This window comes from Saccostrea cucullata, unplaced genomic scaffold, assembly GCF_032062105.1.
Source record: "Saccostrea cucullata isolate Sc308-1 unplaced genomic scaffold, CSIRO_AGI_Scuc_v1 ctg236, whole genome shotgun sequence".
Classification (NCBI taxonomy): Eukaryota; Metazoa; Mollusca; class Bivalvia; order Ostreida; family Ostreidae; genus Saccostrea; species Saccostrea cuccullata.
The window spans coordinates 485,849-509,956 of record NW_026932733.1 but is presented as its reverse complement, the minus strand read 5'-3'; the positions used below and the strand labels follow the sequence as shown (position 1 = coordinate 509,956).

The window sequence follows — 24,108 nt, the reverse complement described above, 5'->3', positions numbered from 1 at the left end:
CATTTCGGTGCCCCCTTTTGTTTTTCAAATATATAGTTTAGAATGTTTATTTCTTATTATTACGATGAAAAATCTAAATTGTTGATATATTTAAGGGAATCAAATCAAAGAAACAAAATCAATGTTAATAAGTACATAAATTCAAATGGTGACTGATGGTTTTCAAACTAATTGTTAGGGTATTATTCACACGCTGAATTTTTTTTTTTAACACTGACAAGGAACACTTTGCAAACTATACCAATGAACAGGGGATGCCTTTTCCTCCGTGGCACCTGATCCCACCTCAGATGTTCATAAAGGGCCTTTTTTCTCTGCTTCCGATTTGTTTTGGTTCAATGGACTTTTGATTTTGATGTCTGTTCATTATCTCGATATTTTAAGTAGAAATGAAATTCTGTTTGCTTTTATAAGTTCGGAGCTCTTTGAATTTTACATCTTTTAAACCATTCTTTTTTCAATTATGTTCACAATGATTACAACAGGAAGTCAACTTAAAAAAAACGACAAATGAAGGTTTCAGTCAGTTCTATCAATAACGTCTCTTCGATCATATACTCGACGTTATTTCGTATGCAGAGTTTATTTTATGTTCATTAGTAGAATTCGCCTTATTTGTTTAGTAATTTACATCATATTAATTAAAACTGACATTAATGCACAAAACTATATATAGAACAAAATGCGTAAAACAGATTTTTATTCATCAATAAAATTAATGTCAACAAATTTCTTTTTACAAGATTCCACAATTAACAACAGTTACAGAATAAAAATATGATAGATATCACATATTGAATTAACAACAGTATCTATCTGTTTTACTAAAATGGGTATGATAGAGATGACTGCTTAATTGATTTTTAATGAATACACTTAGATATTAACAAATACTTATATTAATCACAAAATATATCCTTTCATATAAAAGATTCTTTCGTGAAGATAAGTTTATCACTCTTCAAAACTCCTAAAGAAGAAATAAGGGCTTAAAGATACGTGAAATAACAAAACATCACACAGATCACATTCTATTCATCTTAACGCTATGAAATACACTCATAACTGTCCCTTTAATGTTGCCCCACCACTGAGATCATTTTTACACAAAATTACCTGTCTGTAATCAGAAATATTACAATCAATAGTGTTTGGCTTTTGTATTTTAAAGCAAGAATCTTTCAATCAATATAAAGTAAATGTATACCGTAGAGTTTTGACATAACATTTAAGCATTTCTTAAAATTATTATATAATATTTCAATCAGAATTACCTCTAGTTATGTTATAATATTTCACACAGTATTACTTACAGCTGTGATATAATATTTCAATCAGTATTACTCATGATATTAAAACAGTGAGGTATCCTGACTAGTACATTTTTAGATTCAGAGAAACATAAAAAATGTGTATATTGACATCTATATAAATTTACCGGCCGTATGTTCCTTTCTGTGTTGTTCAGCAAATTACCTTCAAATCTTCTTTGCAAAACTGGTATCATAAAAATCGAATTTCTTTAAGTAAAAATGTATGAATCTCAGTTCATTGTAAACAAGATAAAAAAATATCAACAATACTTATTTATGAAATGTGAAAAACTAGTTCATTTTCTGATATTAAATGATTTCCTTCGTGTCAATATAAAACTTACACACAAAAGAATCAGAAAAATGCAGCAAACACTGAGAAAAGACTTAACATTCATAATCTGTCAGAATAATACAAACAAAACGCAGAATTTGGTCATGTCTGTCTAAGATTACCATGTAAGGAAGAGGCTGAATTACAGCCCCTTCTTCCTCTGTTACAAAAACCTGTAAAGGTGAACAGTTTATTACACTGCCTTGACTCTGTAATTTCTCCGCTAATTTCAATTTCAGATGACATTTGTTAATAAAGTAAAAGGGATGAAACGAAAATAGCACCTCCAAATGTAAAAAGAAATATAATTGAAGATAGACGGTTAATTACTTTCATCCATTTTATTTAACAAACATAGGTGAGGATTCTGATATTCATTCACGAGATAAACACACTGTTCACAGAGTAGTAACATAATGCCCTCTGGTTTCCAGAGTTTTTAAATTCTGTTTGTGCTTCCTGTTGGTTTTATACTTTTGGCTGATATTTTTATTTTACTCGTTCGTGTGTGTTATGTTTGTAGTTTACTGGTTTTAATAATTTGGTGCCAGTAATCCGTGGGACGATGCGGGTGTTCCATTATGTCATACCAATGGTCCAATTGTTCCCCATGGCTGTGCCAACCAAATTCTACCTGTAAATTCGTAAACACAAAATATTTACTCAGAATTATAAAAATATGAAAAAAAATATATGCATATCATCTCTTCACTTTGATACTGTTAAACTTAATTCCTACCTCTTTAATAGATGATGAGCAAGTGGTATTAAAAATTACAAAAAATGCTGTAAATTTTTATCCAAGTTAAAAAAAAGTTATGCCATCTTGTTTGGCGGGAAAGGAAAATTTTTATGATTTTTTTTGTTATCGTCACATCTTTTTTTTTTTAATCAATGAACTTGACAATGTTGATCAGAAAAATGACGTACAAGTTAGATCTCGTATATACCAATTACTGTCAATCACTTTTATTTCCGAGAACTTCACGAAAATATTCGTGTAAACACGCGAGACGATCTGCTCGCGCAAAATTTATTCTTATATAAAATGAAATATAAGGAGACAACGAACAGTATTCAAGACGAAAAATCCATAAAACAATACAAAATAGGAGCAGAGCAATCACGGACCTCCAAAGCATCAGAGGTAAGATCAGGTACCAAGGAGGAGTGAGCATCCCCTGCCGACCGGTCACACCCGCCGTGTGCTCCTTGTCATAATCGGGAATTAACGGAAAAATCTGTCCTCAATTCAGTGTATAAATAACGGACTAACAATAAGTATGAAAAACGTCAATTCAGCATTTGACTCAATGTTAAATTGTTTTGCTGACAAGGTCATTGTATCGACCATAAAATTTACGAAATGACGACTTTAAACGAGACTGCTGATATTCTTGTTTCATCAACTTGTTTATCAATACCCAGTTTACCTCGTTTTAGAAATTGTTCACATGTAGAGCATGGTCTTGCTTATCGAATCAACTAAGAGATATAAACTCCCTGTGCAGGTGATGAAGGTATACTGCTGCATAAGAAAGGGAAGTTGAAGATTGAAAAGTTGAAGTCATCAGGTTTATCATAGTGCTTCGTTGTTAGATTACCATTAACGTCTTTTTCAAGTGAAATATCCAAGTATGAAACAGATGTGTCAGACTCTGTGGTATCTTTTATCTCAAGCTCATCAGAATATATCGTATCGACATAAGAATGGAAATTACTATTGTTAATTGACAATACGTTATCGATATATCTAAATGACGAGTTGAGGGCCACAGTAAGTGTTTTCTTCTTTTCACACATACGATTTTGGACTAAATATGCTTCTTATAAATACAAAAATAGGTCTGCTAATAACGGGGTGCAATTGGTATCCATGGGAATTCCAAAAGATCATTGGAAGACCAAGTCTCCATAAACAACATAGATACTGTCAATCAAAAACTCAAGCATCTTTTTGATGTCAACTTCAGAGTGCTTGTGTGTACAATCAGAATGTTTTTTTAACAATAAATAATTTTGCAAATGACCAATGACAAGGTAAGTAATTAAATTTACGAGTTCCATTTTTATTGAAAAAGCAGCTTTCAATGATATCAAAAAGCTTGCACTTTAATTTATCATATGGAATGTTTGTGTATAAAGTTGAAAAGTCGTGGTTTTAAGCTGTTGATTGTGGTAAAATCTTGTGATTTCAAACTGTCTGTGATTTCAAACTGTCCAAAAGTTCCTAGGAATTTTAAGTATCCACATCGGATTTACTCCGCTTCTTGAATGTATTGTAGCACAGTCCTCTTAAAGTTTCTCCTTTACTACTGTTAATATCTTAGTGAGGAGTAAAGAAAGAGGCTTGTTTGAACATTACTGGAACCCACTACATATTTGAATCTTTGTTTGTAATGATTTTCATGTAGTTTCGGAATCCAATATAGATATAATGGTAGTTCAAATTCAAAATCATTTTGATTCTTTGGGATCTTAAAAATATTTAAAATTGACATCTGATTTTGAAGAATTTCTTCCTTAAAAGCAGTCCAGTCCAATACGAAAATTCGTAATATTACGAAAAAACGTAAGATTACGAAAAAGCGTAATATTACAAGTTAGCGTAATATAAAACTAATATTACAATTTTTCGTAATGTAGTTAAATTACGAATACGTGTAATATAGCAGATTGTAAGTGACTATATTACAAGTTTTCGTAATCAAAGACAAATTCAAGCATTGCAAGAAATTGAGTGGTGGGTAGCAAAGTATGACGTCAGTAATATATCAGATTCCACGGCTATTGATAGCACGCGGTCAGTTTAGTCAGTTACGCCTATCAGAAAGCACGGAAATTCAAGAAGAAAGTACCACCTGCGATGGGTGAGTGGACAATTTCTTTTATTATTCTTTTATAGGAATTTTCCCAAGGATAAGACCAATTTTCCAGTAAATTTCAATATTCGCTTAAGCATGTCGCATTGGTATGGGCTGCGGAAAGGGCAAAAATTACCATAATGAGAAAACAAACAATTATTTTAATTTCAATGATCATAAAAACTTAACAAATGATATACAATGCATAATCAACAGACCTTTTCGCACAACAAGTATACATTAAAGCATAACAAACGAACAAGTACGTAACAAACATACATAAATGCAAAACCAACGATCATCTTTGCAGTACAAACGTACATAAAAACACGACAAACGAAAAAAACTTAACCAACGTGCACGCGGTAAATCTAGTCTTCACGACTCCCGGCTCCCGACGGTATCGGATTTTTTTTTTAATTTCTTTTTCGTCGATGCAAAGAAACTCTTCAAACTTCTCAGGCACATTTTCTTTTTAAATGAATTCAATAATATGTAAAAACTCTAACAAATTTGCGTATTTATTACTGAATCAGCAGTATCACCTTCCAAAAAGCGGTAAATGTAGTACTCCGTTATAAATATGAAAACCAAAAACGGACATCGATACAGAGAGACGTAACGTGTCGTAGATAGTAAAGGTGCATGGACACAGATTTGAAGTTAATATTTTCTGTATAATATTATGACTTATGTACTTTAATAGCATTTCACACAAAAATAAATTAAAAATCTTATTTCATCTAAAAGTTATTGAAACTTCAAATTTTTGGATGGGTTTGATTGATACATCCTTGCAATCTCACAAATTTTAATTTTATTCTTAATACTTAGGAAAAGTGGCAATCTTGTTTCAATAACTTTAAGACGAAATAAATTAAATTTAAATCTGTGTCCATGTATTTTAAAAGATATTTCAGGTATTGATATTGAGAAGATATTTCTTCTCAAAAAGATTGAATTTAGCATATCAGTGAAAATTGGTGGTGTTAATAAAAAAATGAACAATTAAATTCTATAAAAAATTATAACATCAAAATGATTTGATTTCAAAAAAGATTTTTATCAAAATCTTCATAAAAATAGCTAAATCTAACATTGTACTTATGGTAAAACAATGCAAAATGAAAGTACTGCATTGTTATACATTGACGTAGCATCGTTTTTAAAGGAGGGGGTAACCAAAGAAAAAATTTCAATCTAGCTGAAAAAAAGATTTTAAAAACTTAACAATGAATGAATTTTTTTAAACCTAGAAATTTGCCTGAGAAGTGTGAAGACTTTCAAAAAAAGAAAAAAAAGAAAAGAAATCGGGACCGTCGGGAGCCGGGAGTCGGGAAGACTAGATTTACCGCGTGCACGTTGGTTAAGTATTTTTCGTTTGTCGTGTTTTTATGTACATTTGTACTGCAAAGATGGTCGTTGGTTTTGCATTTATGTATGTTTGTTACGTACTTGTTCGCTGGTTTTGCTTTAGTGTATATTTGTTGTGCGAAAAGGTCTGTTGATCATGCATTGTATATCATTTGTTAGGTTTTTATGGTCATTGAAATAAAATAATTGTTTGTTTTCTTATTAAGGTCTTCCGTCTCCAACGGAAGACCTTATTGTTTTCGTTCGGTTTCTTTTTCCCTATTATTATTATTATTATTAAGGTCTTCCGTCTCCAACGGAAGACCTTATTGTTTTCGTTCGGTTTCTTTTTCCCTATTATTAGGGTCTTCCGTCTCCAACGGAAGACCCTCCTATTATTCTATTGTTTCTTTTTCACTTTTTTTCTTATTATTATTATTATTTTTCTCCATACCAATTTTTGTGCAGACGATTTCTCAGAGACGGTTTGGTCGATTCACTTGAAAATTTTAGAGATGATCTGTCATAATGTGAACCTGATCCAATTTTCTTGATTTTTGGAAATTCACTTCCGGTCAAAAGTTATCGCCCTTTAATCGATTTTTATATGACATTTTTGTCCGGTCAAAAACTCAAAAACGAGAAACGCTAGAAGGCTGAATTTTTCAGGAATGATAGACGACATGTTATAGTTTTGTACCTATGTTTTCAAAATTTCTGGACGTGCCTAGTATGGAAGCTCGGTAGGGGTCAAAATTTAGGACACGAATCATGACTGATTTTTTGAGACATTTTGAATCATATCTTTTAAAGTATAATTATTTTGTTAACACATACTGAGTAATATTTGTGCAGAATAACAAGATCTTTAATATGATATCAAGAAAAAAGTGCTGACTCATCACATTAGGGGCTACGAGGGGCCAAAAGTATTTATTTGATAACTCTTTAGCAGTCAATATTTTGTAATACATTACTGAAACAAAAATGTTTATCTCAACAATCTACAACTATATATAATGTTATTTATATCGTATGGTACATAATTAGGGGCCACAAGGGGTCAGAATTCTTAATCTTTGAAGCTTAATATCTCAAAAGTGGAAAATATTTTGATAAGTAATATTAAACAAAGGATGTTCAAAATCATGTTCTGAGCAATATGCAATCTTTCATTTTTAGCTAAACGTCCCCATTAAGGAGTTGTAGGGGTGGCCCCTAAATATTTCTTTTGCAAATAACTCAAAAATGAAAGAGAATCTCTGAATAGTTGTTGCACAAAAATTGTTCAAACTCCTAAGAGCTTTAAGATGAAATCAAGAAAAAGGGGCTGGGCACTCAAATTAAGGGCCGAGAGGGGCCAAAAGTCTTCAATCGATAACTCTTTAGCAGTCAATATTTTGTTATACATTACTGAAGCAAAAATGTTTATCTCAACAATCTACAACTATATATTATAATTTGAATGTCCTATGGTGCATAATAAGGGGCCACAAGGGGCCAGAATGCGTAATCTTTGACGCTTTATATCTCAAAAGTCGGAAATATTTTAATAAGTAATATTGAACAAAAGATGTTCAAAATAATGTTCTAAACAATATGCAACCTTTCATTTTTCGCTAAATGTGCCCATTAAGGAGTTGAAGGGTTGGCCCCTAAATATTTCTTTCTTTAATAACTTGAAAATGAAAGAGAATCTCTGAATAGTTGTTGAACAAAAAGTGTTCAAAATCCTGAGAGCTTTTAGACGATGTAAGGAAAAAAAGGGCTGATCCCTAATATTAGGGGCCGTGAGGGGCCAAAAGTTGAATTTTTAAGTCTTTAATGTTCAATGTCTGTTTACAGATTATGAAGGCAAAATTGTTCTTCTTTACAATCTTTATCATTATTCAGAATGAAATTCTCAATCAAAATCTTATCTCTTCTTATCAAGAATCAGACGGAAGACCCACTCGTTGCTCGCAACGAGATCGTATCTAGTTATTATTATTATTATTATTTTTCTTACCGATTTTGTGCACGCGATTTCTCAGAAACAGCTGGACCGATTCTCACCAAATTTTCAGATCTGATAGATATTTATCTGAACCTTGTCGGAAATTTTTCGTAAGTACGTCGTCACTTCCGGTCGTGAGATATGGACGATTTACTGATTTTTAGAGGGTCAGCTTGTCCTGAGATCTCCTCCTAAACGACTTAAGATATCGACTTGAGATTTTCAGTGAAGGTAGAGGAAGGATAGTAGATGTGACATTTTGCATATAGAGCTTTACAGGTAAGAAGGCATCGACGCTCGCCTGGGATCGAAAAATAGCCTCATACTCATCTCGCAAAAATTGACACGTTTTCTTTTATATCTTTTTACCTCTTAATATTTTGTTAAGACATATATAATAAAAGATGTGCAATATAGTAAGACCTTTCATTTGATATCAAGTAAACGGGGTTAGTCCTTCAAATTAGGGGCATAGAGGGGCCAAATGTCTCTCGTCTTTAACTTTTTTGTTTTTCAATATTTTCAAATGATATTAGTATAGTTGATAGAAACATTTCTTATTAGGCTGAATATATAATTCGTTTGTAAATTTATAAATTCAAACTCGAGATATTAACATTCAAAAATCTGAAGCGGGAACTAATTGGCGGCGGTCTCTGTCAATTCCGACATTTCGCAATAGCGGTTAACAGAGGCAGCCGAGCGTTTGCTTGAAGAAAGTGACATAAGGAGCAATGAAATGTGTAGGGATACTTGGATTGTCACGTCGTAGGTTCGTTGCAATTCTGTGTCAAAGTACATTCATAATCCAAGGTCTCCTTACAAGTTTTCTTTAATTAGTTTTGGTTGTTTCTCAAAGTAGAAAAAAGAAAAGAATTAATGTGCAAAATAAGTACGCATTGATGATATTATCCAAATCAAAAGAGAACAGGCATGATTCCATGATGTTTTATCAAAGATCATAGTCAAAGTCATATCTCATCTTATCGAAAATTCGGACGGAAGACCTACTCGTTGCTTGCAACGAGATCGCATCTAGTTATTATTATTTTTCTTACCGATTTTGTGCACGCGATTTCTCAGAAACGGCTGGACCGATTCTCACCAAATTTTCAGATCTGATAGATATTTATCTGAACCTTGACGGAAATTTTTTGTAAGTACGTCGTCACTTCCGGTCGTGAGATATGGACGATTTTCTGATTTTTAGAGGGTCAGCTTGTCCTGAGATCTCCTCCTAAACGACGTAAGATATCGACTTGAGATTTTCAGTGAAGGTGGAGGAAAGATAGTAGATGTGACATTTTGCATATAGAGCTTTCCAGGTAAAAAGGCATCTACGCTCGCCTGGGATCGAAAAATAGCCTCATACTCATCTCGCAAAAATAGACACGTTTTCTTTTATATCTTTTTACCTCTTAATATTTTGTTAAGACATATATAATAAGAAATGTGCAATATAGTAAAACCTTTCATTTGATATCAAATAAACGGGGTTAGTCCTTCAAATTAGGGGTATAGAGGGGCCAAAAGTCTCTCGTCTTTAACTTTTTGTTTTTCAATTCTTTTCAAATTATATTAGTATAGTTGATAGAAACATTTCTTATTAGGCTGAATATATCATTCGTTTGTAAATTTATAAATTCAAACTCGAGATATTAACTTTCAAAAATCTGAAGCGGGAACGAAATGGCGGCGGTCTCTGTCAATTCCGACATTTCGCAATAGCGGTTAACAGAGGCAGCCGAGCGTTTGCTTGAACGAAAGTAACATAAGGAGCAATGAAATGTGTAGGGATACTTGGATTGTCACGTCGTAGATTCGTTGCAATTCTGTGTCAAACTACATTCATAATCCAAGGTCTCCTTACAAGTCTTCTTTAATTGGTTTTGGTTGTTTCTCAAAGTAGAAAAAAGAAAAGAATTAATGTGCAAATTAAGTACGCATTGATGATATCATCTAAATCAAAAGGATTTAATCAAAAGAGAAAAGGCATGATTCCATGATATTTTATCAAAGATCATAGTCAAAGTCATATCTCATCTTATCGAAAATTCGGACGGAAGACCTACTCGTTGCTCGCAACGAGATCGCATCTAGTTATTAAGGTCTTCCGTCTCCAACGGAAGACCTTCTTGTTATTCTTCGGTTTCTTTTTCCCTATTATTAAGGTCTTCCGTTTCCAACGGAAGACCTTCTACTGATTCTGATGATTAAGATTATTCTTATTATTCTTTTTTTTTTTTCTTCCTAGACGCCAACTTTGAGGCCTCATATCTCACTCATTTCTCAATGGATTTTGCTCAAATTTTCAGACATTATAGACGATAATAAACTCTATCAGAATGCTGTCTAAAATTTCAAAAAGTCACTTCCGATTTTGAGTTATTTCCCTTTAAACAAAAATTTATAGGCTTTCATTTCCAGACAAAGGCTCAGAGGCCACAAAAGCTGGAGCAGAAATTTTACTGGTTTTAGATAACAGAAGGATTGAAGTTGTGCACATCGGTTTTTGTTTTTCGATTTCTTTATTTAAAATGGCGCTATATAGGGGTCAAAAATTAGAACGCCTAAAAGAGCGAAAATTAACACATATTTTCCTTTTTATCTTGAAAACTAAAAATATTTTGTTAAGACATGTAGAATAAAAGTTGTGCATAATTTTACGAGCTTTCATATAATATCATTTAAAAGGGGCTGGCCCCTAAAATTAGGGATCTAGGGCCCTTGAAAGTTTTTGCTTTATAACTCAAAAAAGGTAAATATTTCGGAATGACTGTCGATTATGAAGGTTTGCTTTAACATCTTATTATCTCTTGAAATTGTTTTGTTCGAGTCTTGTTTTAAATGAGCTAGATACATGACCCATATATGTACAGGTAATTCTTTTCACTCAGCACGTAAACGCGAGCTCTCATGCGTGTAAACTAAAACAAACTTACTATAAATGATAAACATGGCTACATTGGATGCTAATATTTTTTAGAATAAGGTTCTTGAAGTGTTTTGTGTTTTCCCCCCAAATTATCACGATTGTTCACTGACAATTTTCCCTTTTATTTCATTTTTTTTCAAATCGTATAAATCAAGTCTACTAAAAATGGAAGAAAAGATAATCTTTTCTTCTTATCATATAAAAACAAACAATATAGTGAGAAAATAAAACATAACTGTAAAGCATATACTATTCACAGCCATTAAGTGCACGCCTTTTACGTTCACCTTGTTTGTTTACGATTATATAACGCGCCTCCCTCGATAACGCGGGGTAAAGTCGGTCACCGGGAATCAATCGGCGTGTTATCCAGCGACCCCCAGTCATATACACAAAAGAAACCACAGAATGGATAAATTTAATTAATATGTTGAATCTTTCAGATTATTTCATAGCATCTTTGACTGATTATGTCGCTAGTGCATTTCATTCAATAATTTATTTGCTGAATTAAATGAAAGTTTCATATAATTATTTTTTTTATAGCAAATGTTTTTCTCGTTATCGAGGTCATGATCTGTTTCACTTCAAATACCATCGAAAATATGCTCCTTTGATTAATTTCTACTAGAGATAGATTTTTTGTATCTTAAGTTAAATGTACATGTATGTAATTCAATTTAAGTTCTTTTGTCGTCGTCCTTAAAATGTACAACTGTATACGTCCCAATTATACAAATATCGAGCGTTTATCAGAATACATCAATACAAAATCCCACATTCACACGCGCCTCCAAAGTATGTAGATTGAGACACACATGCGTAACTTATTCCATTGGACAACTAATTAACCTTGAACAAATAATTATTTTCTATTAAACTTGTAATTTTTTGCGAGCAGGTTTCCGTTTATTTTTTCTTATCAGCTCTCCTAATGTTTCATTAAGGTTTTACGGAGACATATAATGTACATGCATGCAAGTACAGAACATGCACGTTTTATAATTAAAGTATAATGCATATGCAAGAATGTCCAAATATACGCATGTAGAGCCTAATCTGCGTTTGAAATACAGACATTAGAATGAACTAATTATAGGTCCGCAGAGTTGATTATGAGTTGTTTTTATAACGGGTAGCCCATCCTGTCCAGTCATCGTCACGGTTTGTAACCTCGTAATTACACAGGTAAATACTAAGGTGTCAATCTATATATTTTCACCTATATTTTCCTCCTAAAAAAATAAAGAATTACCGAGAGATGTATCGTTTTCTCCTATCATATATTGACAGTATTTATGAACAGCTGTTAAAACACAGGCCTGTGTAAACGGTAAATCAAAAGAAAGGAAATCTGGGGTATGAAAAACAGAAAATATATATAATGCCTCATTCTCTGAAGATTACGTTGTCTTCAGATAATTAAAATTCATGTACCAGTAAATTAATGTCCGTCGAATTTTATTTTAATGATAACATTTACTGGTGTGTACCTGTACACGCAGTGTGTCACTTTTTCTAAGCCTTCGCCCAAACGAACAATTTAGCAAATCTTGAATGAATTAATTTACACTATCCCTTCCACATATCCACACACATTCGCCTATACCTAAAATCTAATAAAAATCAGATTTGTGACCATTTCTTTATTTTATCAAGATCGGTTGTAATTAAGAGATCATGTAGGAGTATTAATATTAGTGTCCACTATTGCAAACAGTGATGTATCGTCCACGAATAATCGAATTTCGTTATGTATGCCCTGTTACGACGCACTTTGAAAAATTACGCACTTTGAAAAATATTTTCAAAGTGCGTTAAATTTGGGACCAAATCAACGCACTTAAAAAAACAAAATTTCTTTTCAAAGTGCGTTAATATCGACCATATAAACGCACTTTGAAAAATGTGTATGGCTTTGTCAATATTCTTGCAAATCTTAGATATGATATAAATAATTGAACCTGTTTGATAACTCTTCGGTATGGTCATTTTAATTTAAACATTATTTTATTATGTAAAGTAAGCTTACATAATTGGATTGGACATCAGGCATGGCCTATATAAGTCCTCTCCAAGGTCAAGGTTACAAATGTTAAGAAATGACAATGAATTACAATGATGAAAATATTCCTTATAAGTTACATTAAATTCTTTTGTTGACTAAAGGTGGGGAAAAAAATACCCGATAATATATTAAATTAAATTATACAGATGAATTATTACTAAGCTTATGCATATTCGCTATACAATATAATGACAAAAAGAAAATAATAATAAAAAAATAATGAAAAAAAAAAAAAAATTATAATAATAAGAAGAAAGAAGTGCAAACAAAACAGCAAAACAGAATAAGTAAGGTGCAAAAAACTAATATTTAAGAAAATACAAAGTAAAAGGAAATAGTAACAACACTGAATAAAGAGAAAAATAATAAAGTGCAAAGATAAATTACCAAGGAAAATACAACATACACATGAAAATGGAAATGCTGAGACTTGGAATAAATAGAAAAAATAAGAAATATCTGGATTTATTTTTTACTTAATTACAAAATACTTTAAAATCTTTTTGAAGACTTGATGTACTGTTGGACTGCTTCAAAAATTGAACAGTTAACTTTATAAGGTAGTTGCCTATCACCAATTAGCAAAATTTTCAAAATTTGTTCAGGAGACATTGTTTCTAGTTCTATTACACTCTTAAGATTTTCAAAAAGTATCATTCTCTGATTATAATAGGCTGGACATCTGAAGAAAAAATGATAGTTATCCTCGTTCGTATATCCACACTTAGTACAAGAGGCTATTTCACTTAGGTATTGATTATACAAGTGAGCATTTAAATTACTAGATTCATTTCTTAATTGACAATGAGTAATGTTTTCTTTGCGATTTCCATAATGAAAGATTTTGACATCCTTTATTCTATCTGTAGCAGGTTTCTTTAAGGCATTTTTAAAACATGAATAAGATTCAATACATTTTGTTTCAAGTGGTAAATTGTTCCATAATCTTATTGTAGAAGGCAGAAAACTGTTGAAATATGAGACTGTCCTTGCTTGAGGTACGACAAAATTAAAATTATCAATACATGTATTTCTAAGATTATAACCATGATTTGGTGGCATAAAAGGTGTAACCATTTCTTGTAAATAAAGAGGGGATATACCATAAACAGTTTTGTAGAACAACAAGAGTTTTTGTCTTTCCCTTCTCTTATTTAATGGTTCCCAACCCAATTCTAAATACAAAGCATTTCTAGATGAATTTTTCCTGAGTCCTGTTATTATTCGGGCAGCTTCTACTTGAATATTTTCTAAAAGATTTGAAAGTTCTTGTGAGCAATTATCCCAAACAATGCTACCATATTCTAAGATGGGTCGAATAAAAGCAAAATAGACTTTTACCAACGCACTTCTATCTAGTAGATGTTTCAACATTCTTAAAAGATTTAGTCGAGAACAAGCTTTTTCGTATAAATTATTTATATGAGATGACCATTTGGCATCACTTTGAAAAAGAAGTCCAAGATGGCAGTGTGACCTAGATTCACTAATAATGCTACCATTACAGCCAAAATGGACTGGGGGATGGTTATTTGAGCTTCTTGTAAAATTTACATTACAGGTTTTGCTTGGATTAAAATCCACACCCCATGTTAAGGCCCATTTATTAATTTTATCTAAGTCAGATGTCAGTGAGATTGCCGCTGCATTAATATCATTATCTACCACTATAAACAGTGATGTATCATCTGCAAATAGCCTAGTATTATTAACTAAGTTTTCAGTTATGTCATTAATATACAGGAGGAATAAGAAAGGACCTAGAACAGAACCTTGAGGAACACCAGCTGATATAGGTTTAAAATTTGAAAAGAAACCATTTACAGCCACTCTTTGAACTCTATCATCTAAGTAATTTTCTATCCATTTTAGTAATGTACCTTGAATTCCATAAGATTTTAATTTAAAAAGTAGACCTTTATGCCAAACTCTATCAAAAGCCTTTGAAATATCACAAAAAATGAATCTGACGTCTTTGCCTTTATCTAAATTAGATATAATTGTATTATAAATTTCCACTAATTGGTTGACAGTTGAGTCATTAGGTTGGAATCCAGACTGGTATTTTGTTAAGATATTGTTTTCTAATATAAAATTGTACAAATATTTAAAAATAATTTTTTCCATTATTTTGCAAACAGCACTAGTTAGTGAAATCGGCCTGTAGTTATTAACTAACTCAGGACTACCTTTACCCTTAAAAACTGGGGTAATATTAGCTTGCTTCCACACATTAGGTAATTGTTTTAATTCAAATGACTTATTAAAAAGTTTCGCTAGTGGTTTACAAATAGAGGAGGATAATTGTTTAAGAATTTTTGGTGTTATCCCATCAGGGCCAGGAGGTTTATTTACATTTAAATTATTTAATTGATCAGCAACATCTTGTTCAGTGACAATTATGTTTTCAATGGTTACTAAGGGGGGACCAGGACCATGCTCAGGTATGGTTTTACTTTCATCAACACTAGAAACATTTGAGTAATAATTATTTAATGCTTCCGCCTTTTCTAATGGATGAAGTAAAATTTGACCATTTGATTTTATAGGAGGCATTGGTTTATGTTTATTAGAAAGTTTTGCAATTGATTTCGTAATTCGCCACCATTTTCCTGGTGGTATATCTCTATTAAGTATTTGAGATGTAAGTTTTTCCTTATACTTTTCTTTAGCATGTCTAACCATAGAAATTACTTCATTTCTGAGCTCTCTGAAACGACCCCATAAGTTTGGGCAATCTCTTTGTTTTGCTTTTCTGTGTATACGATTCCGTTGTCTTATTCTTAGACGTATACTATTATTCATAAATGGTTTATCTCGTGGTCTAATTGTGACTACTTTTTTAGGTATATGTTTATCTAAGATTGCATCATAAGTGTGTAAGAAATTGTCATATATTTCATTTATGTTTGAGGTATTAAAGACTGTGGAATCCCAGTTGACTTTATTAAGATCATTTTCTATATCTTTATAATTAACATTATCGTAATTTCTTATGGTGCGTTTGTAAGCATATTGTTTGAAAGTTTTGTATTTTATATCAAAACTAACTGGTGAATGAGTACTACAGATTGGTGATGCTACATACACATTATCTACAATACTTGGATTATTAGTAAAAACTAAATCTATACATGTACCAGGGGTAGCTGAAAAATTTGTTGGTTCATTTATCAGGTTTAATAAATTACTTTGTAGCATTCTTTGTTTAAAAACATTGTTTCCACTACTCAACATATTAATGTTAAAGTCACCCATGAGAAATACTGGGATGGACTCATTTAATACAATTTCAAGTGAATCAGAAAGACGCTCAAAGTAGTCGACAGTTGTATTAGGTGGTCGATATATCAGACCAAGTAAAATTTTCTTATTATCTTGCATATGTATTTCACACCGAAGAAGTTCAGTATTAGTGACATTAAGATCATCTCTCGTGATGAAATGTAGATCTAAGGAAATATAAAATAGTATTCCACCCCCAAACCTATTACGATCCTTTCTAATGGGAGGATGAAAACCATGAAACATGATCTCATCATTGGATATATTATTATCAAGGTGAGTTTCAGTAATACCAATAATATCATATTCAGACAACTCATTGTAAACAACGTCAACTTTGTTTAGTAAACTACATACATTATTATGCACTATGCTTAGATTCCGTGTTTTAAATGTATTTGGTATTGGTCCAGGGTTTGTTTCCAAGTTTCCTATTATGAGTAAAAAAGCCAATACTAAGATATAATAATGAAAATTATTGAATACGTTTAGCATAGCACTTGCATGTAATTCAGCATCAAACCATGCGAACCTCAAGTCAGAGTAGTTATATGTAAGCGACAGACAACAAGAAATATATAAACAATTCGGGAGACTCTGGTTTTTAACACATAAGAGAAGATCAATCATGTGTGTCATAAATTATCATTTGAAAAATTAGAAAAAATACCCGAGTCTCACCACATGGTACACACAGGATGTTGACATGTTCAAAATAAATACAGATTCCGAATGGATCCACAATTTCCGGAACAGCAGGCATATTATTTAGTATTTTGTCAGCTTGGAAAACAAAGATATAATACGTATAAAGAAATCCATTATAAGTTGATAAAGATATACTCAGCATTTTTAGTGCAAAATAATTACACTGGTTTAAGAAAAAAAGAACACATAAAAGAAAAAGTGCATTTGTACGGAAGAAAATAACAAAAAACGTACAAATGTCTTGGATGAATAATAATACCATATATACAAAAATAATAAGGGGGAGTTTTTCCCAGTTCATAGTAGGAAAATGTAAGTATTGTACGTAGTACAAAAAACGCAGCATAAAAAAATGTGTATTGGTATCCTTAAAATAACTTGTGTTTTTCCCTTTCAAGGAACTATATCACGTGACTTAGGGGTTTTCCATAAAAAATAAGTGCACGTGGATATGGAGTTATACAAATTCATGTGGTAAGCATATAATTTTATACTCTACGTCTAATTTATGCAGTGTTTTACATTGTTTATTATGATCACAGATTTCAAAAGACAAGTTTAAACCGGTGAATAGGATTGTTTTGTCAGACTGGGCTCTGACATCTTGATAATTAACTCTCAGTTTGTTCCCTAGAGGAAAGTCCAACTGTTTCCATGGCCGCACTGGCGCATGTTTTTGTTTGAGAATGCGCACCAGGCTTAAGGTCACTAATTCTCGTACACACTTTTAATTTATCGTCATCATAGTATTTCACGAATACTTTCCCATCTGCCGTCCACGTGTCTTCGATTTCTCTGTTTTTTTTTAGTTGTCTAGCATGATATGAAATCGCGGCACGGTTTTTGGTAAGATCTTCGAAGACGTAGTAAGAGGTGTTATTATGTATATTATATTCGTGCACTGCTTTCCATCTTTTGATGATGTTGTGACGCGCCTTCCATGATGTGAATCTGACAATTATGTCTCGGTTGGGTTTCGAGTTCGGTCTCCCTACCCGGTGGCTCCTATCGATGTCATTCATATCTAGGTCGACGTTCATTGTCTCTTTGACAAAGCCAGCAACCAAGGCATTAGTATTTTCACCTTTTTTTTCAACAATTCCTGATATCCTCAGATTTTGTCTGCGAGTATATTGCTCCAAGTCGTCATTTTTTAGTTCTAGTTCAACACACCTCTCCTCTGATTTCTTTAGTTGGTCAGTTAGATTGTCTATAGATAGTCTTAGAGGATCGAGTACACTCTGTAGTGTTTCTGTCAAACTAGGAAGTAGATGACTGATGAGTGATTTTACCAGTGTCTTTGAGGAGCAGATACATTCAACAAATTTGGACATAATTTCGGGTTTATTTAGTGCACCCACTAAAGTGTCAACTATTGCTTCATCATCATCATCAAAATCTTCATATTCACTACTATTTTCACGTTGTCTTTTTGAAAAAGGTTTGGTACTTTGGGGGTGTCCAAAACCTCCACGTTGTGATTTTTTACCTTGCTTAGGCATTTTGGGATTGAAAGCATAAATTAGTGAAATAACAGTCTGTATAGGACAGTTTTAGGTGGTGAAAGACTCAAACCATAATAATAATCACAACTGAACGGGTGAGTGAGTGAGTGATCGAACTATTGAAATTCAAAATGGAGGACACATATTCCTTTGTTCTTTGTGCTTAGGAAATCGATAGACAAAAAACACAAACCTCCCTTGCAATATTCACATTTGGTGTTATTTCTAGGTCCATTAGGATGTTGAAAAACGATTCCACATCTTTTCCATCATCAAAATTCGCACAATATATCAAATATACACACTTTTTTGCTTGCTTGTAAATACACTACATAGTGGTCATTTGACCCTTGACCCTATGGTATGGTCACTTAACGATATGAAAGTGAGCGATTTTGATTTTTCCATACATGTACTTTGAAAATTCTTTCTCCCTTAATTATTTTACTGAACTATTTTTTTTTTTACAGTTTTCATGCATTTTATGTAAACTAAAATTTATTGAAAAATTTTAACGTCATACCAGTTATATTGTTGTGAAGCATAGGCATCTGTACGGGGGGGGGGGGGGGGTTCACACAAATGTTTTGCAAATACATTATATAGGCATTAAAAATTGGGGCTTACCTTAAGGGTGTATCCTTTTTCAATTTAAATTATTAACATCTATAAGTCTAGAATTTGTTTTATGCATTTTTTTCAAAGTGCGATGCCACAATGCCCTCAGTTATGTCATTACAGTTTACACCCACCTCTGTTGCCTTGTGTCAAAAAGTTTTGCACCCGAGTCCTCGTTCACACGTGCGTGGCCGCAGAGAGCCGCGGGCATGTCGGTGTTAAAAATACATCGTGTACTCCGATAGTTATAAATGGAAATAATTGTAAGTGTACCAGTAAGTGACGTTTCCAACTCAAGGGAAAAACCCGAAAAGAATATTTCAATTGCACAATTTTACGGGAATATGCTTGTACATGCAAGTTTGATTATTTACATGTATTCATTTTTACATGTACAAAAGTGGCCAAAATATATGCACACTTTTGAGAGATATATCCAAACCTTAGTCTAGAACAGATGCTCTAACCCCTAAGCCACACGGGCGGTGCTCAGATTTGAAGAATTAATTCAAGACATTTTTATCAAACTTTAGTATGCTGATACACTTTAACCTTGCACTTTCCTGTGACCTTTACCTCACTTTTCTTTAATTTGCATTTTCCTTAGTATTAAAGAAACCATTTGAGATATTTTTATGTAAGCTTATGCATTATTTGAAGGGGATTTTATAATCTATATCCATTTTTTTAAGATTTCAATTTTTAAGAAACTATTCAAGAAATTCTCAACAAACGTCATACATTAATACAGATTTTAATGTTGCATTATTTACTAATATACACTTGGCGATGCATTCATGTCCTATAGACATATTTCTAGTTAAATCCTTAGCTAAATCATAGTGTTGAACCTAATTAATTCTTCCGATTTGATACTGTATATGCTCAGAAAAAATAAGGCTGAACATATCCATTCATTCAGACAAGTCAAGGTTACTGACAGAGAAACTGTAAATTCGCTACAGTATTTGTACCTGTGAAACATTGTTGATACATGTATAATGCAGGGTGGGACATGACCTTGACTCAAGTTCAAGGTCACTAAAGATAAGATGTTTTGGCTGGATTCATGGACTAAAAGAATATATAAAAAACATGTGTGTACTTTTCCAGTCGGTAATACACATACCGTATGATCCCTATTAACCACCCCTGCCCCCATAAGCGCCCGATAGGTCTTTTTTCAATGATTAGAAAACAAGGGCCCCCTCTACAGTGATTCAAATCATCTAGAATCGTATCAAAAGTCTGCCAAAATTTGAACAAAGTGAAAATGTAACTTGTCTATTATCCAATTTCTCAGTGGAAAATGAATCATATCACATAAATTGGGTGGATTATCCTCACTTAAAGTAAAGTTCGACATTATTTTAGCTGTTATTTAAAATTTTTGAAGTATAAGAATGACATTAAATATTAATATGAAGAGAATACCAAAATAACCGCCTCCTTTTCGAAATTTTCTAAGCGCCCGGGGCGGTTAATAGGGATTATACGGTATTAGATTTTTATAACAGAGTTTGTCATTGCTTGACGCAAGGTCATATTTAGAAAGTTCAAGTTCACATACATTCCTTTACAGGGTTTTTCATGGCGAAAAATTGCTTGACGCAAGGTCATTTAGAAAGTTCAAGGTCACATACATTCCTTTACAGTGTTTTTCATGGTGAAACATTGTAAGTTTCTTCCTTTACAAGCCTTTAGGTTGCTTACTTGTATAACTTTAAATGTGGCTTGACCTAGACTCAAGGTTACGTCTTCCTACCCGTAGCTCCAACGGAAGACCTATTCGTTGCTTTGCAACGAGCTCGGCTCTAGTTATTATTATTTTTTTTCTTACCGATTTTGTGCACGCGATTTCTCGAAAACGGCTGGACCGATTTTCACCAAACTTTCAGATCTGATAGATATTTATTTGAACCTTGTCGGAAATTTTTAATAAGTACGTCGTCACTTCCGGTCGTGAGATATGGACGATTTTCTGATTTTTAGATGGTCGGCTTGTCCTGAGATCTCCTCCTAAACGAGTAAAGATATCAACCTGAGATTTTCAGTGAAGGTAGAGAAAGGATAGTAGATGTGACATTTTGCATATAGAGCATTCCAGGTAAAAAGGCATCGAGGCTCGCCTGGGCTCGAAAAATTGACTCATACGCATCTCGCAAACATTGATACGTTTTCTTTTATATCTTTTTACTGGTTAATATTTTGTTAATACATATATAATAAAAAATGTGCAATATAGTAAGACCTTTCATTTGATGTCAAGTACATGGGGTTAGCCCTTCAAATTAGGGGCACAGAGGGGCCAAAAGTCGAAACATATTTTGAAGAATTCTTGTGCTTCTTAGACAATGTAATTATCCTAACACAGGTCTTATTTCATCAGATAACGGACGGAAGACCTACTCGTTGCTCGCAACGAGATCGCATCTAGTTATTGTAATTTTTGCCCTTTCCGCTGCCCATACATTGGTCTATATCACCCGAACTCCCTACTTTTCTTGCGAAGTCTACCGTAAAAATCACACCCTCGTCTCATAATTTAACTGTTCGTGCAATTCTTATTGAAATACACAGAATTCAAATCTCAGTAAGAGTCGTACAAGTTATCGCCCGTGACATCTCGTAGTAAACGTCATACTTTGCTACCCGCCATTCAATTTCTTGCAATGCTTGAATTTGTCTTGGATTACGAAAACTCGTAATATAGTCTCTTACATTAGCTATATTACGCGTATTTGTAATTTAACTACATTACGAAAAATTGTAATATAAGTTTTATATTACGGTAACTTGTAATATTACGCTTTCTCGTAATCTTACGTTTTTTCGTAATATTACGAATTTTCGTATTGGACTGGACTGAAAAGGGGAACTGTAAGTTGGATTAATTACCACTTGTAGAGTTGAATTTAAGTTCTTCTAAAATGCAATTTATATAATGAGCCTTACAACGAAAGACAATTAGGACCAGTACGTACTGATCATGTAATCTATCCAATTCTTTTTTCACTTCTAAATTACTGAATACATGACTACAGAAAGATAGGTGGGATGGTTTTCATATTACCCCTCAATCTTTTAATATGCAATTGTGACATGTATACAGCAAAAAGCAACATTCATAAAAGTTTTGTCTATATATATCTAGCGAAAATAAAGTGAAGAACTGTATTTTTTCTTTGACCGCAACTTCTTTGAACACATGTGTCTACTTCAATATTACTGAATGTTACCTGTCCTATTTCCTGGACCCCCATCATCATGTCCTTGTGGAAAACACGACACAAGAAAACATGACCCAGAAGTTTAGGGTTCTCTCTGTTAATTTCAAACACTGCCTGGTGGTTCCACATGGGGTCCTGAGTATTCTGACGGGTCTTCGTGGTGCCCTTTGCTTCTCTCACTCCATTAACGTACATTTCAATCTTTACATACGGATCTGTTGACAAAAAAATTGATGTCACAAATTCAGGCTTGAAAATACAATGTTGATTTTTAATCTGTTTATGAGACTGTTAAATAACTTACTGACAGCACCAAGTATTGAAACACGTGGGATGTTCCTTGCTTCCAAAATGTTGAAAACCATTTTACCAGCAACTGGTTGATAACAGCCTGATATCCTTATATCACCTTGATGTAGCTGAAGATAAGGAAAGAATTGAAAAATCATAACGTTAACAATCAGAACTGGAAAAAGCATACAAAAAAAGCAAGTAAGAACTACTTGTTTTCTATTGAATTAAAGAATTCAATGTAGGAGACTTGCAACAAAAAATATTAGGTAAGTGTTTTATTTCTAAATCCCTGTTTATAATTGAAAAGAAACAACTTTAAATAGTATGTTTTTTCTTGTACTTACCCTGCAAACAGTTTGTGGCATGATAGTGAGGTCCACTAGACCATTTTCTAAAGTTTCTATTGCCCTTAAAGATATTGATGCCACGCCCACTAAGTGACGTCTGGTCACGTGATGTGAGGAATAGACTTGGAATTCAAGAACGGTTTCATCGTTAATATCGCTTGGCAGTACGTCATTTATTATGAACTTCTCTAAAAAAGCAGGATTCTGAAATCGATTAAAAAAAGCTTTTTACTATTTCGAGAAATTAAATTAATTGAACATATCCCAAATGTTTGATCTGCTTTTCTTGTATGTGGTGATATGTTATCTGCAGAAACTAACCTTTGTTTTTGGAATTGTTTTTGTTCTATATTTGAAAGATTTTCCTGGTACAAGGAATGCTTTCACATACGGATTCAACTCTGTATCGTCTGGTATACCTTCTATTCTAAGTCTTTTGGCCTGGAGAATACCAATTGAATTCTTATCATATTTGCCAAATTAAGAAAAAAACTTTAAATATGTTGTACAAACAAATATGAAAAAACTTTTCAATTAGATTCAGACGAGATAAATTCTAAATTATATAATATATAATATGTCTTTTGTCTGAGATATGAAGTTTCTATTACGTTTGAATGCTTTTTTTGACGTACGAGGGGTGATCAAAAAGTTCGCGAACTAACTGAATAACTTTCATAAAAGAAACAATGTTTTGGTTTCAGTGTTGATTATATTTTAAATTAGTCCTCACCGATTTTGATGCACATCTGGCACCGTTCTGATCATGCGAGAGTCAAATTTTACAGTCGTTTGCATCGTCGTTAACCACGGCCAAAATGTACGATCACTTTCCCATTCTGGAGGAGAGAGCTATATGCGGACTCCGGACCGTGGCTTGAGACGATGAGTCGTTTGTTGAACGAGTACGACTGAGAGAGCCATTTTTCGTCACAAGTTACCTACATAGTGACGCCATTTTCACATTGTGACGTCACAAACAAGGAGCAAAGCTTTATTCAGCATACCCTAAAATCTTGAAAATAAGCCGCGGCTTATTTTAAGTTTTGGTAAGAAAGTGGGGGCTTATTTTCAAGACCGGCTTATTTTCGAATTGCGGCTTATTATCAATGCAAAAAACTGGTAAGAGAAGAGAGCGCTCTTGTATTCATTGGCGTTTCCCGGTGTACGTTCTTTAGGATCGTCTACTTTATATTCTGAGAATGCCGATCCCGAAAAGTTTATTTCATTGTATACAGCATATGAATTTACATGAAAT

General features: G+C 32.9%; 1 protein-coding gene across 1 annotated transcript in view; it reads right to left on the bottom strand.

Moving 5' to 3' along the window:
* Positions 1-738: 738 nt before the first annotated feature.
* The window catches only part of LOC134235975 (uncharacterized), an 85,807-nt gene continuing 62,437 nt past the window's right edge, over positions 739-24,108 (bottom strand). The window contains exons 7-11 of the mRNA XM_062718155.1: positions 23,172-23,291; positions 22,848-23,054; positions 22,514-22,628; positions 22,219-22,424; positions 739-2,281 (exon numbers count right to left, since the gene is read on the bottom strand). Coding sequence (XP_062574139.1) covers positions 2,159-2,281; positions 22,219-22,424; positions 22,514-22,628; positions 22,848-23,054; positions 23,172-23,291 — 771 coding nt within the window. The 3' untranslated portion in view covers positions 739-2,158. The remainder of the gene's footprint in view (positions 2,282-22,218; positions 22,425-22,513; positions 22,629-22,847; positions 23,055-23,171; positions 23,292-24,108) is intronic.